At 38.9% G+C, this 26,803-nt stretch overlaps 1 protein-coding gene across 8 annotated transcripts in view; it reads right to left on the bottom strand.

Annotated features, from left to right (window-relative positions):
- Nucleotides 1-26,803, bottom strand: part of GHR (growth hormone receptor) — a 271,673-nt gene that overhangs the window by 153,582 nt on the left and 91,288 nt on the right. For 2 of the 8 annotated variants that reach the window (XM_041747919.1, XM_041747924.1), the window contains exons 1-2: nucleotides 20,458-20,475; nucleotides 7,150-7,201 (exon numbers count right to left, since the gene is read on the bottom strand). The exons of the other annotated variants lie outside the window; for them this stretch is intronic. In XM_041747919.1, coding sequence (XP_041603853.1) covers nucleotides 7,150-7,201; nucleotides 20,458-20,460 — 55 coding nt within the window. In that variant the 5' untranslated portion in view covers nucleotides 20,461-20,475. Of the gene's footprint in view, nucleotides 1-7,149; nucleotides 7,202-20,457; nucleotides 20,476-26,803 lie in introns of those variants that run through there. 8 annotated transcript variants of the gene reach the window in all.

Raw genomic sequence — 26,803 nt, 5'->3', positions numbered from 1 at the left:
CCTTCCTCACAGGAGTGGAGGGAGAGAAAAAAAATCAATCTTTCCCATTCAGTCAACCAATAAGTGTAATTTTTGCAATAGAGAATCTTCTATACCAAATGGTTGAAATACTAAATCTAAAGGTAGGAAAAGAAAATATTACCCCATGAAATGGCAAATAAAAAGAGTACACGTAATGGATGAAATCAGCCATCCACAGATAGGACCACTCAAGTAATGACAAAACAGTATTTTAAAGTGTTGCTGATGAGGTCCCGTCAAGATGACCATCTCTAGTTTTTCAATCAAACACTAACTTAGGTACTTCTCTGAAGGAACTCTGCAGATGTAATTAAGGTTACTAATCAACTGATTTTAAAATAGGGAGATTATCCTCTATTACTGAGGCAACTAAATGTAATTGGCCTATAAAAGCAGAAGCAACTGTGAGATGTGCCAGAAGAGGAAGGCAGAGAGATGAGAAATCTAAGAGGGATTTGATGTGCTGTTCCTGGAGGGGGTGGCACAGAAAACACGAGATGCCAGCCGGGCAGACTCTGGTAGCAAACCTGGATCCTAGCAGATAGCCAGCAAGGAAACAGAGAAGACTGTCCTCCAATAGTAAGGAATTGAACTGCATTAGCAACCTCAAGGAGCGTGGAAGCAAATTCATCCCCAGAGCCTCCAGAAGATAACAAAGTCCTTCAAAGTATTTTGATTTCAGTGTTCTCTAAGCAGAGAATCAGCTGAGCTAGGCTGTGCCCAGACTTTTTACCTACAGAACTGTGAGGTAATAAATGGGTGTTGTTACAAACCAATATATTTATGATCATTGGTTATGGAAGCAATAGAAAAGTAAAGCAATATCTAAAAGTCCATTGTAGAATCCAAGGTTGACTTCCTAATTGTTAAAAAGGAAGATTACTATCCAGTCACCACTGAAACTTGTCCAACTGGAGAAGAGCCTTTTAGCAGAGTGTAGAAATTTGTGACTTGATGTCAAGACAGTACAGTACTGGCATAAAACAGACACATAGGTCAATGGAACAGAAGAGAAAACCCAGAAATGGACATAACTACATGGTCAATTAATCTTTAACAAGGCAAGAAAGAATATCCAATGGAAAAAATATTCTCTTCAATAGATGGTATTGGGAAAATTGGACAGCCACATGCAGAAGAATGCAACTGGACTACTTCCTCACACCATAAAAACAAATAAACTCAAAATGGATGAAAGATGTAAATATGAGACAGGAAACCATTAAAGTCTTAGAGAAGAACACAGGCAGCAACCTCTGACCTTGGCCACAGTAACGTCTTACTAGACACGTCTCCAAATGCAAGGGAAACAAAAGCAAAAATGACTATTGGGACTTAATCAAGATAAAAAGTTTCTGCACAGCAAAGGAAACAATCAACAAAACTAAAAGCCTACAAAATGGGACAATATATTTGCAAGTGACATATCTGATAAGGGGTTAGTTCAAAATCTATAAAGAATTTATCAAACTCAACACCCAGAAAATAATCTAGTTACAAAAAGGGCAGAAGACATGAATAGACATTTTTCCAAAGAAGACATCCAGATGTTTAACAAACACATGAAAAGATGCTCAACATCATTCATCATCAAGGAAATACAAATCAAAACCAAGATGAGATACCATCTTACACTGGTCAGAATGGTTAAATAAACATGTCAGGAAACAACAGATGTTGGTGAGGATGCAGAGAAAGGGGAACCCTCTTACACTATTGGTGGGAATGAGAACTGGTGCAGGCACTCTGGAAAACAGTATGGAGGATACTCAAAAAATTAAAAATAGAATTACCCTATGACCCAGCAATTGTACTATGTATTTACTCAAAGGATACAAAAATGCACATTCAAAGAGGTACATGTACCCCAATATCTACAACAGCATTATCAATCATAGCCAAACTATGAGAAAAGCCCAAGTGTCCACTGACTCATGAATGGATAAAGAAGATATGGTGTATGTATATAATACATAATCATACTAGAATACTATTCAGCCATGAAAAAGAATGAAATCTTGCCATTTGCAATGATGTGGATGGAGCTAGAGTGTATTATGCTAAGCAAAATAAGCCAGTCAGAGAAAGAAAAATACCATATGATCCCCCTCATATACAGAATTTAGAGAACAAAACAGATGAACATAGGAGAAGGGAAAAAAAGAGAAATCATAAGAGAGACTTAATAACAGAGAACAAACTAAGGGTTGATGGAGGGAGGTGTGTGAGAGATGGGCTAGCTGGGTGATAGAAATTAAGGAAGGCACTTGTTGTGATGAGCACTTGGTGTTATATGTGAGTAATGAATCACTGAATTCTGTTTCTGAAACCAATATTATACTATATGTTAACTAATTAGAATTTAAATAGAAATTTGGGGAAAAATAATTATGGGCAAAAAAAGAGAAAAATTTGTGACTTGAGAGACAATCTTGTCCAATCAATTAATGATGGATGAGGAATGCTTAAAAAAAATTAGACAGTAAATAATCTGTGACTTTGGTTCCTCCAACTACCCCTGGCCAAGAGTGCTTTAATCAGGCAACAAAAATGTCTCAGTACAAAAACAGGTACAATAATCTCTCGACTTGGTGATGCTCTCCTGAAGTCATTCAGTTCCTTCTATTCCAACTCTACAATTGCCAAATTACCTTCTGATTCTTATCTTGTTTTCTGGGTTTCCTCTCTTTCTGGAAAACTAATATAATAACCAGCTGAAATGAAATTGCTTGACAGCTGAAATGGAGAACAAATGAATGAATTGGCATTCTGGTATATTGGCCCATCTCTTGAGTTTGGCTAGTATAAATTGGTCCCCTAGAGTCTGATCACCTCTCGGTCAATTGATGCAATTTATTTTGCATCATAACACATAAACCTGGACATGAGATGTGGACATGAGATGTCCCAGGGAAAGTGAGAAATACAGAGAAAGCCTGTCTGAATCCACTTGCTGGCCTCGCTTCTCATCTTAACCTCAGATCTAACCAGGGAATTAAAAAACAGATGATGTGTCAATGGAAAGGTAAATCAAAACCAAGGTCAAAATCTAGGACCAAATGGATGGGGAAGATAAGGACAAGCAGCACGTATTCGGTGGAGGAAAAGGTGGTGTGGAAGGGGGAAGTACAGGCTATCTTTGTAACATGTCCTTGTACCTAATATCTTGGCTCAGGAGAGCTCGTTTTCAGTCCTTTGAAGTAAACATTCAATTCCCAGGAGCCTTGTGTTTACCTATGGGATCACCACTGCATAACTCAGGAAACTAAATTCAATGACTTGGCCATGTTTCTCCTACATCAGTTGGCAGCCGGATAATGACTGGAACGAGCAGGCTGAGTCAAACCATGAACCGTTTCACAGAGACAGTCCTCCTACCAAGACGTCAAAGAAGCAAACACTTCAATGCCTTTTCGTTGTAATCTGAGTGGTTTCAACTATCTCACATCTTGTGGAACAGTAATACAACATTCATCTTCCAAACTGAAAAGTGATTCAAATCACCCTTTTTTTTTTTTTACAACCCACCATTTGTGATCATGTTATCAATTAAAACTACTTCCCAATGAGGAAGGGAAACTCCAGGGAATCCCCAGGGTGGCAGTTTATACAGAGCCTCATGTAAATGCTGAAGAACTCGAGAGCCGGCTCCTCAGAGGCAGACTAATTTTGCTGGATGCCCATAAGCATCTGAAATAACTCCTGTCCGAAGTGAATTCAGCATTTCCTACCTACCCCCGACCTCTGCCTAAGGAACAAATGGCCTCATCCCTCGCATTTCCTATCTTGCTTGATGAGATTAGGATTTTGTAGTTTCCTGAACTAGGTACCTTAGTTACCCCTATCCTTCTCACAGGTCACATGATGCTGTAAGAGACTGATTCTACCTCAGAATTCTCTCTGGAATGGAGCTCCTCCTGCCTGATCACCCCACTGCCTCTTCTCTGCCTTTTTTTTTTTTTTTAACGCATGAAACAGCCTCCCTCATGGTCTATCTTCCTTTACCTTCAAGGCTGCTGCCAAACAAATCATAGACCTACTTATGCTTAAAAATTATGCTCAAGCATCACCCCCTCCAAGAAGCCTTCTATACTCCCCTGAAACATAAGTGTTCACTCTTCTGTGCCTCCACACTTATATTTTTTAACTTCTGCTATAAACAGTATCATAGTATTGATGTCACAAGATGATGGACTGTGGGTGGAATACATTTCTCAGGGCCTGTGTTGCTATCTGTAAAGCTCTTCAGGGCGAAAAAAGACCCACTCCCCCTATCTACACTGACACCGAAGGGCCTTGTGGGATTTGATGCATGGGCAGAGACGTGTGTGGGCTTTGCTGGCAGGTGGTGGATACAAGGTAGGCCAGAGGTACTAGAAATTCTCCCCTCCACCCAAGATTATCCACATCATTGTCTACCTATAGTTTTTGGATCTTTAGGAGAAGTTAGTTTGGGTAAAAGAGAGTGAAGGGTAATCTGGGGGCTAGAAGATGGGCCCAGGGCTGAACTTTGGGCAGCTAGCGCATAGCCTGAGGGTGCCAGATGTAGGTACAGGAGAATTTCACAAAGGCATGGAGGGTCACAGGTCAAAACTCTGCCGAGGAGCCACCTGTATGAATGCTTCTGCTGAGTAAAGGCTGCACTCCTTTGGAAGATGGCAAAACTCAGCTTTCCCAGGTCACCTTCCCTCACCCCCCATCAGGGACCTCACCCTCAGTCCCCTCAGATCCAATCTCCTCTCTACCTTGGCAGAAAGGACAAGCAGAAAGTCAAGAGAAAATGAAGAAAGACGTGTCCACGGAGCTTTCTGATTCCCTTTTATCATCAGCACAGGATGGAATATGAATTGTAATTTTTTTCCCTTTGCTTATTTCCCATGATCACTAGGATATATTCCTTCAACTACAACTGGTTTAAACATATATATATATATTTTTATTTAAACATATATATATTTTTAATTATATATTATATATAATATAATATATTAATATATAATATTAATTATATAAAATTATATAAAATATAATATAATAAATATATAATTTAATTATATATATTTTTAATTTTAATTAAACATATATATATTTTTATTTAAACATATATATATATATAATATATATATATATATATTTTTTACCAGTTTCTCTATTAATCTGAATATCTGGAAGTGCAAGGTTATTGCTGTCAGGGGGAAGGGAGACGGTGTGGAGGCCAGAAGTATGGTGAGAACCTGGGAGCTGGAGGGAGCCCTAAGGACCATGTTAGGCTAAAGGCCTCACCTCACACATGAAGCAGGCAAGGCCCAGAGAGACAAAGTGGGGTGTGTGAGACACCACTGCTGGGTACAGCCATGTTGGGAGTAGCACCCAGGTCTCCTGTCCCTGGTCCAGTAGGTTTTTTTTTTAGAACCCCCTACTGTCTTCAATCTGTTGCTCTGGTTTCAAAAAGCACTTCAAGAAGTAAAAAACCACACTCACCCTCAGGCGCACATGCGCTGTCACACACATCATTTATCATTAGGCATTCAGTGTAAACAAATCATAACGTACAGTCATAAGGCCACCCGGCTCTTCTGGCTGCCGCAGAGGGCTGGCCACCTGCCCCACCACAGCAGGAGCTGAGCGCTCCTTGCCACCTCCTTTGAAGTAGGAAGACACCTTGAGTAATCAAGAAAAGGAGTTTACTCAAAACCAGTTGTAAAGTCTGAACCTTACTGAACTGAAATTTCTGAAAATAATCCTGGATAGAACCTTGCAAAAATCTATTCTCTACACTGACACCACAGTGAGTTTCTTAAACTGCAGATCACCAGCCTCTGTTTAAGATTCCTCAGTACAAAATGATAAACTCCCAGAAAGGTGCATCCAGCCCTGTGTGGTCCAACCTGGCCTTTTTCTTCCCTTCCATTCCTGTCTTCCACCAATTCCCCAAACCTCCTCTTTTCTCTCACCAAGAGGAATCTTCTCAGAAGGCTCCAGGCTCTTCATTCCTTTGGCTCCTCTGCCACCTGTCCTCTTCCTACTTCTTCCATCTTTGCTACTCATTCCCCCAACCCTCAGATCAAAGTCACTTCAACTTCAATGCATTTTTTCACCTATGAGGTGAAGTTAGGTGCCCCTCCTCTCTACTTCCATACAGCCTTGACAAACCCCTATGGGAGCACTGTAAGCTATCCATGACTTTCTCATCTCTCTCCGGAGGGTCATCTTTGGATCCCCCACTATTTTGCACAGTGCCTTGCACACTCAGTTTAGAATGAATTTTGAAGGGGGAATGAACACAGACTTCTGACATTGTTTTAACAATGGGTGTTTTGAGGGATGGGAGCATGTTCTTCTGTGGAAAGTTCAACTGAATGTTAATGAGATAGTCTTTCTATCACACCAGGCAGGGTAGGATAGCTTGATTCAGACATGCAGTAAGGAACCCAAAGCATCAGAATAAATTAGAAAACAGGTATGGCTAGAAGCACAAAAAAAAAGTTGAATTTTCTTTTGCTTCAAAGTACTGGCCTTTTCTCCTTACATCTTTTAGAATGGCTGGGATCAAAAAGACAAGAAATAAGGGTTAGCAAAGATGCAAGGAAAAAGAAACCCCCAGGTACTTTTGGTGGGAATGCAAATTGGTACAGCCACTGTAGAAAACAGTATGGAGGTTCCTTAAAAAAAATTAAAAATAGAATTACCATATGATCCAGTAATTCCTACTGGGTATTTATCCAAGGAAATTTTAAAAAATGAATAAAAAAGATATATGAACTCCTATACTTATTGCAGCATTAATAAGAAGAGCCAAAATACGGAAATAACCCAAGTGTCCATCAATAAAGAAATGGATAAAGAAGATATGGTACATATATATCATATATACAATGGAATATTCCTCAGTCATAAAAAAGAATGAGGTTTTGCCCTTTGTGATGACATCAACAGATATAGAGGGTATTATACTAAGTGAAATAAATCAGTCAGAGAAAGATAGATACCATATGATATCACTCATATGTGAACTTTAAGAAACAACAAAGAAAAAAGAGACTCTTAAATTCAGAGAACAAACCGGTGGTTACCAGAAAGGAGGTGGGGGTGAGTGAAACAGGCAAAGGGGATGAAGAGTACACTTACCATGATGAGCACTGAGTAACGTACAGAACTGTTGAATCATTATTCTGTACACCTGAAATTAATATAACACAGTATGCAAATCAAACTTCAATTAAAAATATATATACACCAAAAAGTGCTGACCTTTTCTAAGACTTTAGAAAACCTAGAAGAAATGGAAAACAAACATGGGCCAAAATTAAACCTCTGAAGTGTTTCCTGAGAGCAAATTATAATCTCTATTGAGATGTATGAGCTCCTTAAATAATTATAAAAGTAACCTTTTATTCAAAGAACAAAGTTTGGAAACCCAAATTATATCTTGTGGGTGATCAGGCAAGGAGGAAAGCAGTTTGAGAATACTTTATGAACTCCAGGACAAGGAAAAGAGGTCTTGTTTAGAGTAGAAAGGAGTAGAGCTGAGAAGTAGAAGAAAGAGGGAGCAAGGGAAATTAAGACAGTTGGAGGAAAGAGTGAGGTGGGAGGAGAGAGCAAACAACTGCCTAAGCCATCAGAGATTTAAATCTAAAAAAATTCAAAAGCACATTAAAAAATGAGAGATCTGACTCAGCCTTTTAATCAAAGTTAACACGAAGGGCACACTAACCAACAGTCCAGCAGATATTTCTGAAATAGAAGCTGGATTTTTGTATGGTTTTCTCTGGGCTTTATATCAAGATATTTTTAAATTTCCCTTTTCTGGGACACTTGAATGGCTCAGTGGTTGAGTGCCTGCCTTTGGCTCAGGGTGTGTGTGATCCCAGAGTGTTGGGATCAAGTCCCATGTCGGGCTCCCTACATGGAGCCTGCTTCTCCCTCTGGCCACCCCCACCCCCTCTCTCTGTCTCTCATGAATAAACAAAATCTTAAAAATATTTTTAAAATAAAAATAAAAATAAATAAATTTCCCTCCTCATTCAGTCATGTCTGCAAGTAGACCATATTACACTCATTTGGTTAAAATCTATTAGAGAAGGTAGGGTTGGAGGTGGTATATGGTGAATTTCTTGGTCACCTCTTGGCATGTCTTAATCTCTAGCTTCTTGGTCTTGTTCATTTATATGCCGTGGCAAAACGCTCCCCAAATCAATCATATTCTCTCTTGTTCTTTCTCTCTCTCTCTCTCTCTCTCTCACACACACACACACACACGTGCACACACCCCTGGTACCAAAAGAGTCGATGAAAGCACACAACCCATTGCCTCACATAACCCCACCTCCCATGCCCCATTGAACTTTGCCCAGAACTTCTTTGGGTTCTGCCAATTGAAGTGAAGGCCAGGCCTGGGCTGGAGCCTCGTAAGACCCATCACATTATCGTAACAGAATCAGCTGGACCAGATGAGAAGGCAGCCATGCATTAGAATTTGACAAAGACTATGAATTAGGCTGAAGAGAGTGATAGTCCCATGGCCTCTCGAAGGAGTGCAAGAATGACAGCTCTCAGAGGGCAGAGGCACCATCTGCTATATTCACTCCTACTGCACCAAAGTATCCTAAATGCCCAGGGTGCAACACTTTGAATATTTGTTAAATGAAGGATGAGTGAATTCCAAGAGATTAGTGCCCATCGGAAATCTTAACATACTTAAATGTTTAACCATAGTATTAGTGGTGCAAAGTAGACGACTAGAAAATTTTCAGTACCGCCTACATGTTAACTGGATATTTATTCCATTAATAAGATATTTTGATTGATTGGGCAGGAGGACGCAGCACTTAGATTATGTGTTTTTTTCTTTTTAATTAGCTTGTAATAAAAGGAAGTAGGTCTATCAAAAAAAAAGTCACAAGTCCGCAAAAGGTGCAAAACACTAAACATTTAGTGATTTATGTACACAAATACCATAAGACACAAAATGAATGCTTTCTAACTCTGGAGCTTAGCCACATTGCTTGTTGCTCCTCATATGGTTAGAACAATCATGATGATTCTCATCATTGAGTGTGAGCTGAGTTGTGATAAACGCAAGGCTATGCAACTCACATTCCTGTGTATGACCATACTATCAATACAAGAAGGCTGTTCATGACTTATGACCACAGCCAGAATTAGCAAGGCCTTTTGTTGGTTACAACTCCCTTCTGCCTGGCTGGCTTTCCTATGTTGTACGTGATTAACCATTCTGTGACAGGTCATCCATACAAAGCCCTGGAATAGAAGAAACCCTCACAGAGGAACGCTCATTTGAATAGGTTAGTTGACAATGACTAGATCTGAGTCTGACTGTGAATTGGAAGTTAGTTTATTTTGAAATCATATTTTGGATGTGTAGAAACAGCCTGTCTGATAAACATCTCTAGAGTGCATTTCCAAAGCTGACTTCAGGGGTCCAGAAACACTTCATTCTTCAACCTGGTGTTCCTGCAGTGTTTGCAACACAAGCCAGAGACTCAGAAGATGCCTGGCTGTCTACCTCCTCTGCCCCCAATTCTGTTAACAGTAGCTCTCCAGCATCTTCTGAATTCGCTTCATCCCCTTTCCCCTCTTTACAGCTATCACCAAGTCCCTGCCACTCCAACTCACTTGGACTGCAAGCATGTTCAGGAATGTTCCCTTCACACCCACTAAGGCTCCCCCCAATCTATTTTTCACACAAAATTATGTTTTGAAACATAATGATGATTATGACACCCTTCTGAATGAAACGCAAATGTCTTCCCTCGTCCATAGAATTAATGCCACAACCCACAAGGTGATCTCATATTTACTAATTGTGCTCAACAGTCACTCACTCTAATTTCAACGGGTAATAGAATCCAGTGCAAGATGACATTTCACAGCCAACCTTGCAGTGAACCATGATCACATGACTCAGTTCTGGCTAGGAGGATGTGAGCAGAAGTGGCAAGTGCATCTTTCAGGGAAATGCACATCTCTTCTACTTCTTCTCCACTCCTGCTAAGCTTGGATGTTGATGTGTAGATAACACATGAGAGCTACCTGGGTCTGGGGAATGCTTCTGGAACTCACTATGAAGTAGGATCACAGATAATATGGGTTTGAACAGTGGCAAGGGACCAACTAGCCAGAGTCTTCTGACTAGACAGCATAGATCTTTCTAGCTTGAAAGAAAAAGCGCATTTTCACCTATTTTTCTTAAAGGCTCAACTGTAAGAGTGGAAAAGAGTAATCACATAGGATTTGTATAAAAACAGGCTGAAATTTTATCCTTACTCTTTGTAAAGGAAGAAAATTTACCTGAATGTGTAACATTCTGATAGGGATTTTTTATGAGTTTTAAGAGGAAGGCCCTCCTGTTTTTTTTAATGAGAGTTATAAATCCTATTAGTGTGCTGGAACCAGAGTATTTTTCACTTTAGAACTTGTGAATGCTTTTATTTGGAGAATTATTAAGGCCACAGAAATGGCCATCCTAGTCAGATAGAAATATTTTGATCTAATAAAAAAACAGGTGACAATCTATCTGACCCTATCCCAAACCAAATTTCTAACCCTCAAGTTAATAAAAACAGATAATAAATACTGGCTATACAAAGAAGAGAAGAGAAGTGTAGGAAATTAGGAAAAGGAGCCTGGCCTATTAGTGGGTTATATTTTTCTAGGTTTTGGCACCCAGCTTCCCCAAACCAAATTGTATACTGAGTAATGTATTCTGAAATGGTGCTAGTGGGAGAAGCATTAGGCTTTCTGCTTCAGACACAATTTTATTTACAGACACTTCATATTTGTACCAAGAAGATGAACTAAATCAAGAGTAGGAGTACATGATGCTGGTTTGCAAAATGACTGTATTCCCCGAAGTCGATGTTATTTTTCTTATTAGAAAAGCACAATACTGGGACACCTGGGTGGCTCAGTGGTTGGGCGTCTGCCCTCAGCTCAGGACATGGTCCCAGGGTCGAGCTCCCCAGAGAAAGCCTGCTTCTCCCTCTGCCTATGTCTCTGCCTGTTTCTCATCAATAAATAAAATCTTTTTTTTTTTAAAGATTTATTTATTTATTCATGAAAGACACAGGCTGAGAGAGAGAGAGAGAGAGAGAGAGAGAGAGAGAGAGAGAGGCAGAGACACAGGCAGAGGGAGAAGCAGGCTCCATGCAGGAAGCCTGACATGGGACTCCATCTCGGTTCTTTAGGATCAGGCCCTGGGCTGAAGGCAACGCTAAACCTCTGAGCCACCCGGGTGTCCCTAAAATCTTTGTTTAAAAAAAGAAATGCACAATACTTATGTAAAGGTTTGGTAAATATTAATACAATGGAAAACAAATTATGAATTCCTTTTCTGTCATTCTCTTTTCAGTAAAATTTCTAAAGACAGTTGAAAACAGAGCCCATACAAAAAGCTATCTCTTTTATTTTTTTTCTTTTTCCATTTAACATTAGTAAATCTTAAGTACTTGCCAATTAGATTGCCACTTTTTCTTGCAAATACAGCTTTTAGCAAGTCTTTGTTGATTCAAATGAAATCAACCTGGCTCAGCTAAATATGCATGGATTAGATTGAGAATTAGGTCCTAATACAAATAGGAAATACTTGACATTAAATGTTGGGCGACCCCAGCAGATTCTATCAGCTTGGAGAAGTTAGAAGTAAGAGGATAGGGAGCTTGAGGATATAAAAGAACCCATGGGGCATCCCTGGGTGCTCAGTGGTTTAGTGCCTGCCTTAGACCCGGGGCGTGGTCCTGGAGTCCCGGGATCCAGTCCCACATCAGGCTTCCTGCGTGGAGCCTGCTTCTCCCTCTGCCTATGTCTCTGCCTCTCTCTTTCTGTGTCTCTCATAAATAAATAAATAAAATCTTTTTTTTTTTTTTAAAGAACCCATGAAGGACCCATGATACGAGAGAGATATGTGAGAAGGGGTATGCACAGCAACAGATACCTGCTGTCATTATAGTAAATCCCCATTACATGGAATTACAGGGAAGCATCCTCTTCCTTGGTGGCTAAAGCAGCATAATAACCCCCCGTTCAACCACCCCCCTAAAAACAGAAAAACTATGAATATAAAAATTAATGGCTGCACTAATTAGTATTCCCTCATATTCCCATTACTGGCCATTCAATTCGGTGTTTTTCAAACTGTGAGTCATGACCTATTACACTGTAGGATCATTTTAATGGGTCAAACCCAGCTTTGTTTGCTGGTTTATTTAATCAAATAGAATGGTGCTATAAGGCTGAATGTTCATACCCGCTGCCCCAATTCATATGTTGAAACCATATCCCCCAGTGTGGTATTTGGAGGTGGGGCTTTTTAGAAGGTGATCAGGTAATGGATGGGATTAGTGTCCTTATAAAAGCGGTCCCAGTGAACTCCCTTTACCCTTCCACCATGTGAGGACACGGTGAAGACAGTTGTCTATGTGCCAGGAAGTGAGCCTGCTGACACCTTGATTTTAGACTTCCCAGCCTCCAGAACTGTGAGAAATAAATTTCTATTGTCTATAAACCCACTCAAATCGATGGTATTTCTGTTATAGCAGCCAGAATAGACTAATACAAATGGAGAAGAGAGGGAAGGGCACTAAGTTTCTTCACATGAAATTTTGTATTGGCCAACATGGCACTGCAAGTTGACATTTTGAACTTCCTCCTTTACGTCAACTACTGCAATGGTAGGTTTTTTTGTTTATTATTTTTTTTAAAACTAAGATAGTTGTAGTGGAAAATGTGAAAGAGCAATTACAACCCATAGGGGGTAGACTGAGGAGCTCCCACTCAGGTATGATGGGAGTTCCAAATGAGAAAACGTAATTCAATTCCAAGAGTCAGTTTTAGAAAAAGTTATTATTAATAATTTTATAAAATTAAAAGAACAGAGTGAATTTGGATTAAATACCCACAGTAGGGATGCCTGGGTGGCTCAGTGGTTAAGCGTTTGCCTTGCTCAGGGCATGATCTTGGGATCAGGATCCGGGATTGAGTCACACTTGGGGCTCCCTGTGGGGAGCCTGCTTTCCCTGTGTCTCTGCCTCTCTCTCTCTCTCTCTCTCTCTCTCTCTGTGTATCTCACGAATAATAAAATATTTTTTAAAATTTTTTAAAAACCCCACAGTAACCACTGTGGATTATAAATCCACATTGGGGCATCAGGATAAAGAAAAACTCTTTAAAAGGACTTCAAATAAGAGGTATATTATCCAGTAAAGGATTCAAACAGACCAGTAGAAGATTTTTTTTTCCTCAGCAACAACAAATGCCAAAAAATAAATAAAAAGCATTAAGTGTTAGAGAAATAATCATCCATCTAGAATTTGATAGCTAAACTGTCACTAAGTCTTGTGCTGGGCAATGTGGGGTGGAGGCATAAAAAGACAGAGTTTACTACTTAAAGATTTTTTTAAAGATTTTATTTATTTATTCATGAGAGACACACAGAGAAAGGCAGAGACATGGGCAGAGAGAGAAGCAGGCTCCCTGTGGGGAGCCCGGTATGGGACTCAATCCCAGGACCCTGGGATCATGACCTGAGCCAAAGGCAGATGTTCAGCCACTAAGTCACTCAGGTGCCCCTACACTCTCAACTATTTCAGTTATTATCCCTGTAGTTATTGATTCATTTCCCTGCTCCCCATTTATTTTCTGTTAAATTTTATTTATTTCAGAAAGAGAGAGAGCATGCACACAAACATGAGCAGTGGGAGGGACAGAGGGGACAAGCAGACTCCCACTGAGCAGGGAGCCTGTCTGCTCCCCATTTAAAGCAAAACTTCCCAAAGAATTGCATTAGACTCTTATTTTCAATTCCTCTTTGTCTACCTTCTTAAACCCATTCAAATAAGGCCATAAGCTTCACTACCCAATAAAACAGCTTTTGTCCTGGCCACCAAGGACTTCACATTGCTAAATCTAGTGGTTACTTCTTAATCATCTCATTTGACTTATTAACATACAACATAATGGATCGCTTTTTGAAACACTATCTTAATTTGGCATTTGGAGACTATTCTCCATCGATTCTCCCACCCAACTGGACACCTCATCTTGCTCTACTTTGCTGGGTACCTCTTCATTTTCCAAACCACGTAACATTGGAATACCATGCCCCACCCCAGTATTTATCCTCCTCTCTTTTTTTCCCTACCTATACTTATTCCTTAGGTGATTTCATTCAGTACTATCATTAATATCATCTATAGGATTATGTTCTCCAAATATATACCTTTAATATGAAACTCTTCATTGAACTACAGGCTCATAACCCAACTGACTAAATAATCCCTTTGGATATTTGATAGGAATCTCAAATTTATAAATCTGCAATAAAACTTTTGATTTTACCCTCCTACTTACTCATTCCATAGTCCTGCTCATTTCAGTCAATATCACCTTCATCCTGCCAGATTCTCAGGCCTTTCGGTCATACTTTGAAAATCAATCTATCAATTAATTCTCTCAGATATACCTCCAAAATATACTCAGAATGTGATCACTTCTTGCTATCTCTAGCTCCCTCATCCAAGTTATCAATATTTCTTCTCTGGATTATTATAATAGTTTCTTAATTAGTCTACATACTTCTGGTTTTGAAACTCCTTATTTCCAAATATATAAGCTACCCATCAAGATCTTGCTAAAAAAACAAGAACATGTCAGTTTCTTCTTCGAGACGCTCAGATGGTGTCCCATCTCACTTAGAATAAATGCCAAAATGGTTATGGTGGTCTGAAACACTTACCTAATCCCCCTTGACCCTCTCCCCGACCACCACTTACTATCTCTGCCTCCATCTACCATACTTTTCTTGCTCGTTCTGCTCCAACCACCCTGGATTCTGATGTTTTTGAAGACCTGATACAGCATATACCACTCCCTCTGCCTGGGATCCTTTTCTCCCAAAATTCCATTAAGTAACCCTTAAAATATCACTTCATCTTTGAGCTCTTTTCTGACTATCTAGATCAATAATAAATCATATCTTATTCTTCTCTATAGCAGTTATCTTTATTTAATATGTCATATATTTACTTGTTTACTGGTTTTTCATCTCCTCTTCCTAGAAGGTCAATTATATGAGTTCAGGAATTCTGTTCAGCTCACTGCTATATTTCCAATCACCTACAACTCACCTATAACCTATAAATCACCTAGCAGACCAATAGAAGATATGAAATATAGATTTATTAGATGACTAAAGAAATGGTGAGGAAAAACCAAGGTAAAACCTGATAGCCAATTCAACTAAATATTGTTGGTAAAAACAATATGGACCACATTTTCTATTGATCGAAAAAGAAAATTTTGCACAATAAGAACCAGGAAAATAGGTGAGATTATTTCAAGGAACAATTAAAATGTGCTAGGTCTTTTGCTTTGTTTGGGAGAAGGATAGATAATCTGTGACATGGGAACACCAATGTTGCTTGACATGGGAGTGAGCAGCCCTACTGAGGCATACATGAGATACATGAGTGCATGGGTATCAGGTAAACACTGACAATGTTGTTGTTGCAGGCTTCTGCTGCCTTAAAAATCAGCACGGTTGTTGGGGAACCCATATTAGAGAGGACTGAGAAGGTCACACCCCTACCACAGGCTCTAGGAAGGGATAAAGAAGTTGAGCATAATCATACTTTTGGAAAAGTGACAAGCCTCACATAGTTTAAGAATAGAAAGAAGAGACGTTATAGACGTGTTCTGTGGATGTTTTTTCTCAATAGGCAGAAATGGAGAGTCCTTATTGCTACGTAATAACTAGACTTGAAAAAAAGTGAAAGAGAAACCTTTGTATTTTTAGCTTCACAAAAAAACATTTCTGAAAAGTAATTATTTAAATCAATACCTATAAAAAGCAAGTCTGCCAAAATACACCTTAAGACTTTCTGGGAAAAAAAAAAACCCAAAACATAATACAATAAAACACCCTGTTCAAGTAACATTTAGACAAGGAATATAAAGATAGTTCAGTATCAGAATGATCTAGCAATATTATCTACTGCATTAATAATTTTAAAGTGGTAATCAAATGATTATTCTACTATGCAGAAGACCACTGTTTATAATTTAACACTTATGATGTTCCTAATAAACTAGAAATCTAGGGTTTTCTGAATCTGACAGAAATGTCACCCAAAAACCTGTACTTAACAGAGTACTGAAAATAAAACATTTAAAGCATTCCATCATGCAATATAAGGAAAAAATACTTATTATAAAGGTATACTTTTTACATGGCATGGTACCTTGTAACAGGAGGAAAGCTGAAATCAACAGGACAAAAAAGCCTAGAAGGTCCAAAGCATACATGAGATCTTTAGTACACACCAGAGAAGCACTACAAATAATGGAGAAAGGATGGAGCTATTTAGTAAATGGTATTGGGACAACTTGTTTTTCATATGGAATAAGAATAGATCCATGCTTTACACTATACATGCAAATTAACTCAACATAAATTCAAAGTCTACACATTTAAAACAAAACTTTGAGAAATAAATTAAAACAATTTAGAGTAAAGGAGAAATTTATATACAATATAACCATGGAGGAGAAAGTAATTTTTTAAGCAAGGCACAAAAAGCAGAATAACAAATTTAAAAATTATCTATGTTAAAAGATGTCTTGAAAAAAATTTAAATGCAATCAACAGATGGGACACAGAATTTTCAATGTATAGACAAAGTATTATACGTGAAATATAAGCACATACAATAAAAGAATAGAGAAGAAATAGGGGCGTCTGTGTGGTTGGTTAAGCCACTGACTCTTGACTTTAGCTCAGGTCATGGGATCCAGAGCCCTGCATGGAGTTCTGCATTCAGTGGGGAGTCTGCTTGAGATTCTTTCTCTCCCTCTTCTTTGTCCCTCCCCAATGTGTGCACATGTGCACTGTCATTCTCCTTCTAAAATTAAAACAAAAAAAGGAGGTGGGAGTGATGGGATAATTGGGTGATGGGTGTTAAGGAAGGCATGTGATATGATGAGCCCTGGGTGTTATACTCAACTGATGAATTATCAAATGCTACATCTGAAACTAATGATGTACTATATGTTGGCTAATTGATTTTAAATTAAAATTTTTTTAAAGAGTAGAAATAAATAATTCAGAGAGGAGGAAATCCTAATGGCCCTATAAAAATGATGTTCAATTTTATGAATAGTCAGAGTGATGAAAATTAAAACAATGAGATAGTGATTCATATGTATTAACCCACAAATAATTAAATCTGATAATAAGTGTAGACAAGGACCCGGGGAAGTGAGGGTTCTCATACATTGCTGGTAGGAGTATAAATTGGTATGAGCACTTTGGAGAGCAACTTGGCAATGTTTACCAAACATGAAAATGTGCATATCCTATGACATGTCAAGTCCACTGATATATACTCCAGAAAACCTCTATTATATATGTCCTGAGGGAAATATAAAAGGATATTTATCTCAGTATAATTTATTTTAGTAAAACAGTCAATTTAAATTTTGATCAGTATGGGAATGGGTAAATTGTGATACTTTCATAAGATGGAGTAATATACAGCAATTTAAAAAAATGAACAAGGATAGGGGGATCCCTGTGTAGCTCAGTGGTTGGGCGCCTGCCTTTGGCCTGGGGCATGATCCTGGGGACCCGCGATCGAGTCCTGCGTGGGGCTCCCTGCATGGAGCCTGCTTCTCCCTCTGCCTGTGTCTCTGCCTCTCTCTCTCTCTCTCTCTCTCTCTCTCTCTGTGTGTCTCTCATGAATGAATAGAATCTTTAAAAAAAAAAATGAACAAGGATAATACAACATCAGATCTGAAAACAAAATGTTAAATAGCAAAAGTAGTAACTGCCAGAGTACCACATTCCACAGTTAAAGCAAAATATATGAGCCTTTTAAAATACATAAATAATTTGTGTTTCATACATATAACAAGCATGTTTCATATATGTAGTAAAATTTAAAAGTATAGAAACAGGACTGTACAAATGTCAACACATGACAATTGTTCCTCTGGGGTAGCAGAGCGCAGGGTGAGTCTGAGAAAGGCAAACTTGGGAAATGTATAATTTGTTTCTTTATAAATAGTAGCTATGAAGTATATATGGGGAAAAATGTTTATGTTTGATGTATTTGCCTGGGTCGCAGGTACATGGACATTTATTGTAGAATCCTTAGTACATTAAAAAAAATAACAGTATTAAAGGGTTCTAAATCTATATCCCTGCTTATAGTAAAAAATAACAAGCCCATACAAACTTATACAGATAGAAAGATAAAGTGTTGTTTTTTTTTTAAGATTTTATTCATTTATCCATGAGATACACAGAGAGAGAGGCAAGACATAGGCAGAGGGAGAAGCAGGCCCCCTGGGGGGAGCCTGATGTAGAACTTGATCCCAGGATCCCGGGATCATGCTCTGAGCCGAAGGCAGATGCTCAACCACTGAGCCACCCAGGAGTCCCAGGAGTGGTTCTAACAAAGAGAAGTTTATATAAGGCATCTACTTCAAGACAACACTGAGGGGATGGCTGGAATGTTACATGGTGAGTTCTAGTCACTGAATCCATGACCATCACCCCCATATGCACCCTACTTACTGTCATGGCTCAAGAGTTGACCTTCACCAGACATAGTGTTATAGGACAAGGAAGGGGAGCTTTCTCAATCCCAGTTTCTAAACTAAGGAACATTTTCTTCATAGATTCCGGAGAAAAGCCACAGAGTGGACCTTCCAAGAACAGCAAATCACATGCAATATTGCACAGGCTAGGTTCTGTCATAAGGCTTCCCAGAATTCTGGTGTTAGCTATGTCTGATTAATGCAAAAAAAAAAAAAAAAAAAAAAGGCGCTCTATCACTAGCTTCAAAAAGCAAGCTAATTTAAGCACTTCAATACTCTAATGAAAAACTCTGATTTGGGGCACAATGATTAGCAAATGGTTCTCAGTCTCTCACTGAAAGTCACAAACATGATCCACAACCCCTAGGTAAGCTGGACCAGGGGTTCTTGTTGAGTCTCAGTAAATTGCAACAAACGGATATGCCAAGGCTGGTTCATTTTACCTCAAGTGGACCACTGTGAAACCCGCTAGCAAATATCCATTAAAACAAGAACCAAAACATTTCACAGAGTACGATGTGTTACAGTTGGCTGAGAAACATCAAAATAATAATACTGTAACCATAAAAGGGATAGCATAGGCCGAAGCCCTATAATGTAATGATCCAGGATAAGCTTCACACATCTGTGGTCATCTCAGTGCCTAAATGCAAAAGCACCAGAATGCCATGTTCACGGTCTCAAGTGATTACAGAAAATATCCCGAGAAAGTCCTTTAATTCATTTTCTTTTTCTGCTGCATTAACCACTGAGGATGAACTCAGAAGCTCCTGCTGAAGATTTCCTTAGAAAGAGAGTCAATGGCTTAAATAAAAGGATTTTACTGTTAAAAAATATAATTATTCCAAATAGGCTTCCATTTGTAGTTTAATGTATGCAGAAGTTTTTGCATACATACAATTTGTAGTTTAATGTATGCAGAAGTATCTTCCCTATATATTTATTCTGCATGTCATATGGAAATAGTCTTCACAAACATTTCCCACAGAATTGACCAGAGAAGCTTTAACTGCCTATCTAAAAAACACTCTATTTAGCCATTCCTCTTATTGAAAACATGAAAAACCAAGAGGATAGATGACTTAGTTGGTGCCAACAATCTATCTCTGAATATGACAGAGCTTGTGCAAAGCTGGCACTCTTTGTATGTTAATAAAAGATTTGGCACAGTAGCGATTTCTACAGCTCCAAATGAGTTGCATTAGAATTCAAAACATTTAAAAGTCCTGTGACTTTACATCTAATTTTTTTTCCCTAAAGAGGCAAACTGTTTGTATTTTTTGAGTTCTAATGTGGTACCTACTTACAGCAAAAAGGCAAAGTATGCAATCGATAACACCATTAGCTGTCACTCTCCATTACATCATGGTTCATCTTCCCCCTTTAGCCAAACTGGAAATATCCATTATTCTATAAGACTGGGTGGGTGTTTTGTTCCATGTCAGGCATCTCAGAGGTAAGCGTCCCCATTCATTCACAAATGTCTGACAGTCCAAGTCTTCCTCATTATCATTCTAAACCTGAACTGCCACAGGACGAATTTTTCTTCTTCCATCACAATATTAATTGTGTTGTAATTTGGGGCTTATTTAGTGCTAATTTTATATTTCATTTGTTTCAGGTAAGGAAGATGGGGCATGTGTAATAAAGCTAGGGAAAGTGGCCTGATGAGTCCTTCCATTTGTTCATTTTTCTTCTGGTCTTGAGAGTGAATTTTGGCTCCCTTTTTAGTTAATACTGAGATATTTTAAAATCAAAGGTCTAAAAAATCATAGATCTTATCTCAGGGATGACAAGAGTGAATGTATTTCATAAACTTACCATAGGCAAGTGGGATATTTCTTCTGTGGATCAGAAACCTGCCGAGTCCTCAAATGGAACAGGTACTGAGTGACCTAATCATGAGTGAGGCAGTGTCTATGACAGTAGGCTTCAGCACACTGAACATGCAACATCCACTCTCATGAAGGCTGTCAAATTCAAAATCTGCTGGACAGATTCACCTTTGGGACTCAGACATCTAGTAGTTGGAGAAAACAAGAAATGGCCAAAGCTGCCTTAACTGCTGGTAAAGACACAGAGCCTTGCAGTCTTCAATGTCGCAGATGATAATGAGATGGCCAGAATTTTAACAAGGGGCATATATACTGATGTATATATTTGAATATATGTCATACCATGTTTATCAGCTGTGATCTGCAACATCATTGTATATTGTTCTTAATTCCACAGCTGAACTGACAAACTAAATCCCATTACAATGAAACTCCACTGAATTGTTCTGTTGTTCCACTTAATTTGTGTTCTAAAGAGATACTACTCCTTTGAAAGACACTAACTTATCTGTGAAGAGGTTGTAATCATGCAACCATAGATCTTTTTGCTCATTCTGGGGACTATTACCACATAGTCCTCATTGGTCACCCAGTTGTCCAACTCTTCTGTCTCCAATCCATCATTTGCTTTGCTGCCAGGAATCAAAAGTCTATCTCCAAACATGATATTTTCTTGTTTAATATTCTTTAATGATTCCCCATTGCTTAGGACCCTGCATCCTTAGCTGACAGTCAAGGCCCCAGGCAACAGTCCCGTCTATTTTTCAAACTATCTTCCTCTCTACACCCAACTTCATTAACTTTGCCATATGGATTGGCCCAAGCTCTTACTCAATATGCTCAATACTACCTGGCATACCCTCTATTTTCCCTTCTTCCTACACTCTAGCTCTTTTCATCTTGTAAGATCCATCAAGCTCTCCAGGTCCGTCCCAACTGTCTCTTCCCTCATCGAAGTTGTCCTTGGCCACCATATCAGGAGGAGTTTTTCTTGTTCTGTAGCCTGTTGTACTTTCTTTGTCCCTTGAGCTCACTCAGGGTGACATGGTCTGTCTTGAATAGTGAGGTGTAAACTGTCTTCTCTTTACCAAACTGTCAATGCCCTTTGGACAGTAGAGCCTTAATCAATATATTTGGTGTTAAACTGACACTGCTTCATATTGGAAAATGTGCCTGATAAATGTGATCGTGCAGTTTACGGAACCAAATCAATTTAAAAATGATCTAGAGCTTTTCAGTTCTGTCTCTCAATCCTCAGAGCCCAAAGGGAAACAGATCTGATATTTGGGAAGCAAGACCTTCTTTCTGCCTCCTGTCTTATCTTACATAATGCCTAGAAAATTATGAGCCCCAATACAATGTCCTTTTCTTCCTCTAGTAAAGAGGTCTGGTTGTACAAAAGCATAGCCAACACTTCCTCATGATGTGCAAATCTTTGGGATTTGCTACTCTTTCTTACAAAATGACAAATAACCTTGGGAGTGAGAAAAGTTGCCCAACCAGCAACCACAAATGACAACTCACCTTGGCAGCAGAAAAGAGTGATAATTAGACACCAATTTCTTTTGTAGGATGAGTTGAGAGTAGTGGGTGGGGTTTTTTTGACTTGTCATTTCAGAATCAGAGAAAAGTGTTTTTATAGTTAGCAGTTTTATGTAGCTCACTATAGCTAATATTGTTGCCAGAGTGAAAAGGTGGTAAAAAGACAGTAAGACTGAATTTGTCTGTACTTACATTGTCACTTTTAAGCTCCAAATAAATGCCTTTGATCAAGATTTTTCAACAGATTGCTGGAAACAGAAAGTTTCTTCTGGTAAGTACTAACATGCATAAATTTCTTACATAATAGATTATAAAAAATTTTTGATATATGAATTTTTTTCTTGTGTTGACAGAAATTTGGCATTAACTGTGCACCACCCTTAAACAAAAAGTGCTCAATCAACCGGTCGCCTTTTCTTAGGAATCTGGTAATCTGTGTCCCCTTAATAGAATAATGATAGAGATGTTTTTCTATTTGTAATACAAAACTATGGAACAATGGAGTGTTTATTTTGGCTCAGGGACTTTGTTCAAAGGTCCCATCTCTGTTCCCCCTTCAAAAAATCCTGCTTATAAATTCCTAGCACCCAAAAAGTCAAGCTGAGAAAAACCATGACTTTAGCATTTCCTTTTGGACAAGATCTTTAATTTGGAGAATGCAAATAAGTCTTTCAAAATTATTTTTAAGCAGCTGAGAGAACCCATGAATATGCCAAAGCCTTTCAACCCAAACTATTTCCAAAAAATTGTGTGTCCCATTTTTAATTCAGTTAAGAATTAGAGAAATACCTTTTATATAACAACTCTCAGCCCAGCCCAAGGAACATCTTCACTTTTAAAAAGTAAAGTCAATTTTTTTCTCTTCCTTTATTAACAGGTTTTCCCAGCAACGCAAAAAATAAAAATAATAATAAATAAAACAAAATCAACTTAAGTAATATGAAAGATATGTGCCTAAAGTGTCTTCAGCAATCTGCTTTTTAACTAGACAAGCTCTTTGGCAGATGAAAATCATTAGCAAGGGAAACAGTGGAGCTTTTAAAATGTGCTTGGAAAAGTTTCAGGGAAGATCTATAGCATTAAATAGCTTTAGAAACCCGAAGCAACATTCTAAATTACACCTGCTGCATCGGTTGCCTGAGAGGCCTAGAATAAGAAATATGAATTAAATCCTGAAAGATACCAGCCTCAACAACAGTACAGCCTACAGGGAACCTGTATCTAAGATGCTGTCCTTTTATCTGAAAAGCATAGATATCCATTGTTGTACAAGGAGAGGTATGGGCTGGAGCTAAGGCAAAGGTACTTCAAGAACAGCTGATACTGTTGCAAGGGTTTTTTTGTTTTGTTTTTAGGCAAAGAGCCTAATAGGTCTATAGACCATTTCCCTCAGCCTCTAGCCACTCACACATCCAATTAGTCATTTAATAAGCATGTGTGAGTGCTTATCATATGCCACACACTTTCCAGGGCACTCAAAATCAGTGGTAAATGTCCCCTATTTCATGGAACTGACATTCTAGTGAAAGAAAATTGACCAAGAAACCCCAAATAACTGGGGAAAGAACCCCTGCCAGATGGAATAAATGCTATAAAGAAAGCAAACAGGATGATGGAAATGGGAGTGGAGGGCTTACTCATGTAACTGGGGTCACAGGTCTTTTAGTTGAGCTGAGATCCGATGACAAGAGGAGCCAGCTATGCCAAAATCTGAGGGTACAGCATTCCCGGTAAGGGTATAGTCAGCTTGGTGGATTAGGGAACACAAGGAAAGTCAGTGTGGCTGGAGCTTAGTCCTCAGTTCATCATCTATAATTTTGTACACATACGTCACTGTAACATGTTCTTCACATTTGGGGCAAAAGAAGGCAATCTAGAGACAAAAACATACCTATGCTTATAAAAATCATAAAGAAGTCACAGGGCCTTATGTACATAATAATGACTCTAAGGACCCTGATGTCAAGAGCCTGAGCCCCATTCCAGTTTATTTCCCAGTACTGATCGACCTGACCAGTTTCTCATGGTTGAAGGCATGGAGAGAGCGTTCAAGGCTAGTAGGATTGAGGAGTGCAGGATGTGGCCATGAGAGAAACCATAATTGTTTGTCTCATGGGACCTCTGAACATAAAGGAAGCCCTTTTTTCTGATTCTTGAGAAGATTTGCACAAGATCCCAAGGCATCTTGTAGTACAGTGATCTTTCTCTTGCTTTTGACTCCCACCTGACTATTACATTCCACCTTGTATAAAAGTTATTTCAGTATTGTTTTCCTGACACCATTAACCGGTAAGTGACTTCCTGGCAGGGGCTGTCTTACTGATTGTTCTCTTTTCAGTACCTAACACAGCACCAGACACAAAAGAGATGCTCAATAAATGATAAATTCCTCAGGACTGGCTTTGGCTTTATGAGCCCAATATTCCAATTAGAGGTATAATAATGGTACCAAATAATGTAATTGTTTTTGTTTTGCTGTGTAAGTAATAAATCCTTCAGAACTTCTGTGATATCTGCCAAAGTACAGATGGATTCCCAGCAATGCTTTGGCATAAACTAGATAATAACGCTTGTTGAATGTACACATGCATGTCTGAGTGGACAAATCTATGAACAAATTCCAGCAGGAACAACTGCACCCAGGGCCATTTTATTCAATCAGCAATGTGTTCTACGATATGCTCAGCAGTAAGTGCAGTGCCACAGGGACAACAGTGAATTAAAACAGATGGTCCTGCCATACTAGAGCTATCCGTATGGCAGGGATGCACATGGGAGACATCATACATGTATGTAATTTTAAGAGCTACGAAGGGATGATGACCAGAGAAGCCTTCTTGGAAGGCTACCTGAAAGACACGGTCAATTTTATTCAAAGTATCAATGCTACCACATAATCATGAAGTCTTTTTAGGAACCAGGCCTGTAGGGTAGGAACCAGGTAGAGAAAGTGGTCAAGAAAAATGGCATCTGACAGTAACTGAAGTTGCCTCTGATGAGCAGGGATGGGTTACTGAGAAAATATGTGGAATCTTCCCTTTTGGCGATCCTTGAAGCTAAACTAGAACTTTTTATGTGTCCTGATTGTGTGTGGTCTTGTTTAAAGACAGAAGCAACCTAAAATTGTCTTTTGCAGGCATTCTTTACTATACCATGATTCTTTTACTAAATGCTTTACATGTAGCAGCTCAGCTATTTTTCTAGGGCATACCAAGAAAAATTGAAATTTATTTTATGAGTTAAAACACAATGCATTGCCCTTGTTCTCCCATCATTCAGGAAAAATAGCTAAGTGAAATTTTGGTCAAACTTTCCAAAAAGCTTTGGGCTGAGGACAAGCATGGAAAAATTCAAGCCCAAAGGAGAAATTTCCAGAAATTTAGAAGCAAGTGAAAACAGGGGGTTATAACAGTTCAGTACTTGCTGCCAGGAACAAAGTATATATGATATTATTTATTGCTGAAAGCTTTTCAGAGAGGCAGCATCTGGTTTCAGTGAGGTCTTGCTTTTTCATCCCATCCAGCAGCTGGACGGAGCACTACAGCACAAGAAGATCAACCAATTGGCCAAGGTGACACAGCGAGTTAGTGACTCTTTCCAGATTAGACCACAAGAGCCTCTAGCTCCTTGAATGCCAAGAATAAGTCACATGACAAATGGAGAGTTTAACATTTTTTGTTGACTCCAAGTGGATTCTTCAGCTTTAATTTTCTATTTGTGTTTATAGCTTCAGTGTCCTAAAGAATCATTCTTCCTCCTTCTTCTTCAATGGACAGATCGGGTATCAGCTTGGTCCCCTGTGACTGCCAAGACCCCCCCTCCCCCTTAACTAGGCATTATTCATCTAGGTTGAGTGTGCTAATGGCAGGAAAAGTCAGAAATGGTCATGCAATGTTCCACTCACACTGGGAAGAGGAAGACGGAGATCGAAAGGCTGGCTAACTCTGACAGAGAAGCTGGCCACTCTGCTCTGGTCTGTCCAAATGTGCCTCTCTGGGGTGGTGAAGGGGGAGGGGAGACTCTCATGAAGGTGAAGTCAATCCTGGAGAAAGCGGCAGAAGCTTTTACTTCTCTGCAAGCCTTTTTCTCTACCCATGTGATTTCTCACAGAATCCTGGCGCTAGAAAACACATCCCTTCATTCTTTCTACACATGTCTTCCTTACCAACAGGAGAAAAGGAGCCTCTGTTTCCTAAGTATATGTGTTCCCCACATCCCAAGAAGATTATGCTATTTGAGTTGCAAAGGGAACAAACAAGCAACAACAACATATCCACACACGAAATTTACTGAATAAGAAATCTCAGCATTAATGCAATACCCACTGTGGTACTTAATTATTCTAAGAAGCAACTTGAGCTACCATCAGTTGTCATCTTTCTTGACCACTTGCTCTATGTCTGTGGGCTTGGTTCCAAATAACGGCACACATCCACTAACGGTATTAATATTATACTATTAATTAAACTAATTATTAATATTATTATTAGTTTCATGAAATCAAAAGGCTATTTTTATTTTTAATTAATAAATTTATTTTTTATTAAAGGCCATTTTTAGAGAAAGAAAGGGAAAGGGGGAGGGAGGGCAGTGGAAAGGATTCTAACCATTCTTTTAAATGTCGAAACTTTTGGCTGGTGGATCATCTAATGTGAGAAGACTAGAGAACTGAGCCAGTGAGTCATGTGAACAAATCTGACATATTCTAAAGTGATCAAAAGACTATGGGTCTTTTGAGGGAGGGAATAGAGGCCTAATTTGGTTATCGGATGCTGCAACAGCAATAGGGC

The sequence above is a fragment of the Vulpes lagopus genome, chromosome 3 (genome assembly GCF_018345385.1).
Source record: "Vulpes lagopus strain Blue_001 chromosome 3, ASM1834538v1, whole genome shotgun sequence".
Lineage (NCBI taxonomy): Eukaryota > Metazoa > Chordata > Mammalia > Carnivora > Canidae > Vulpes > Vulpes lagopus.
Note: the sequence above shows the minus strand (reverse complement) of the source record. Positions and strands in the feature narration are given on the sequence as shown.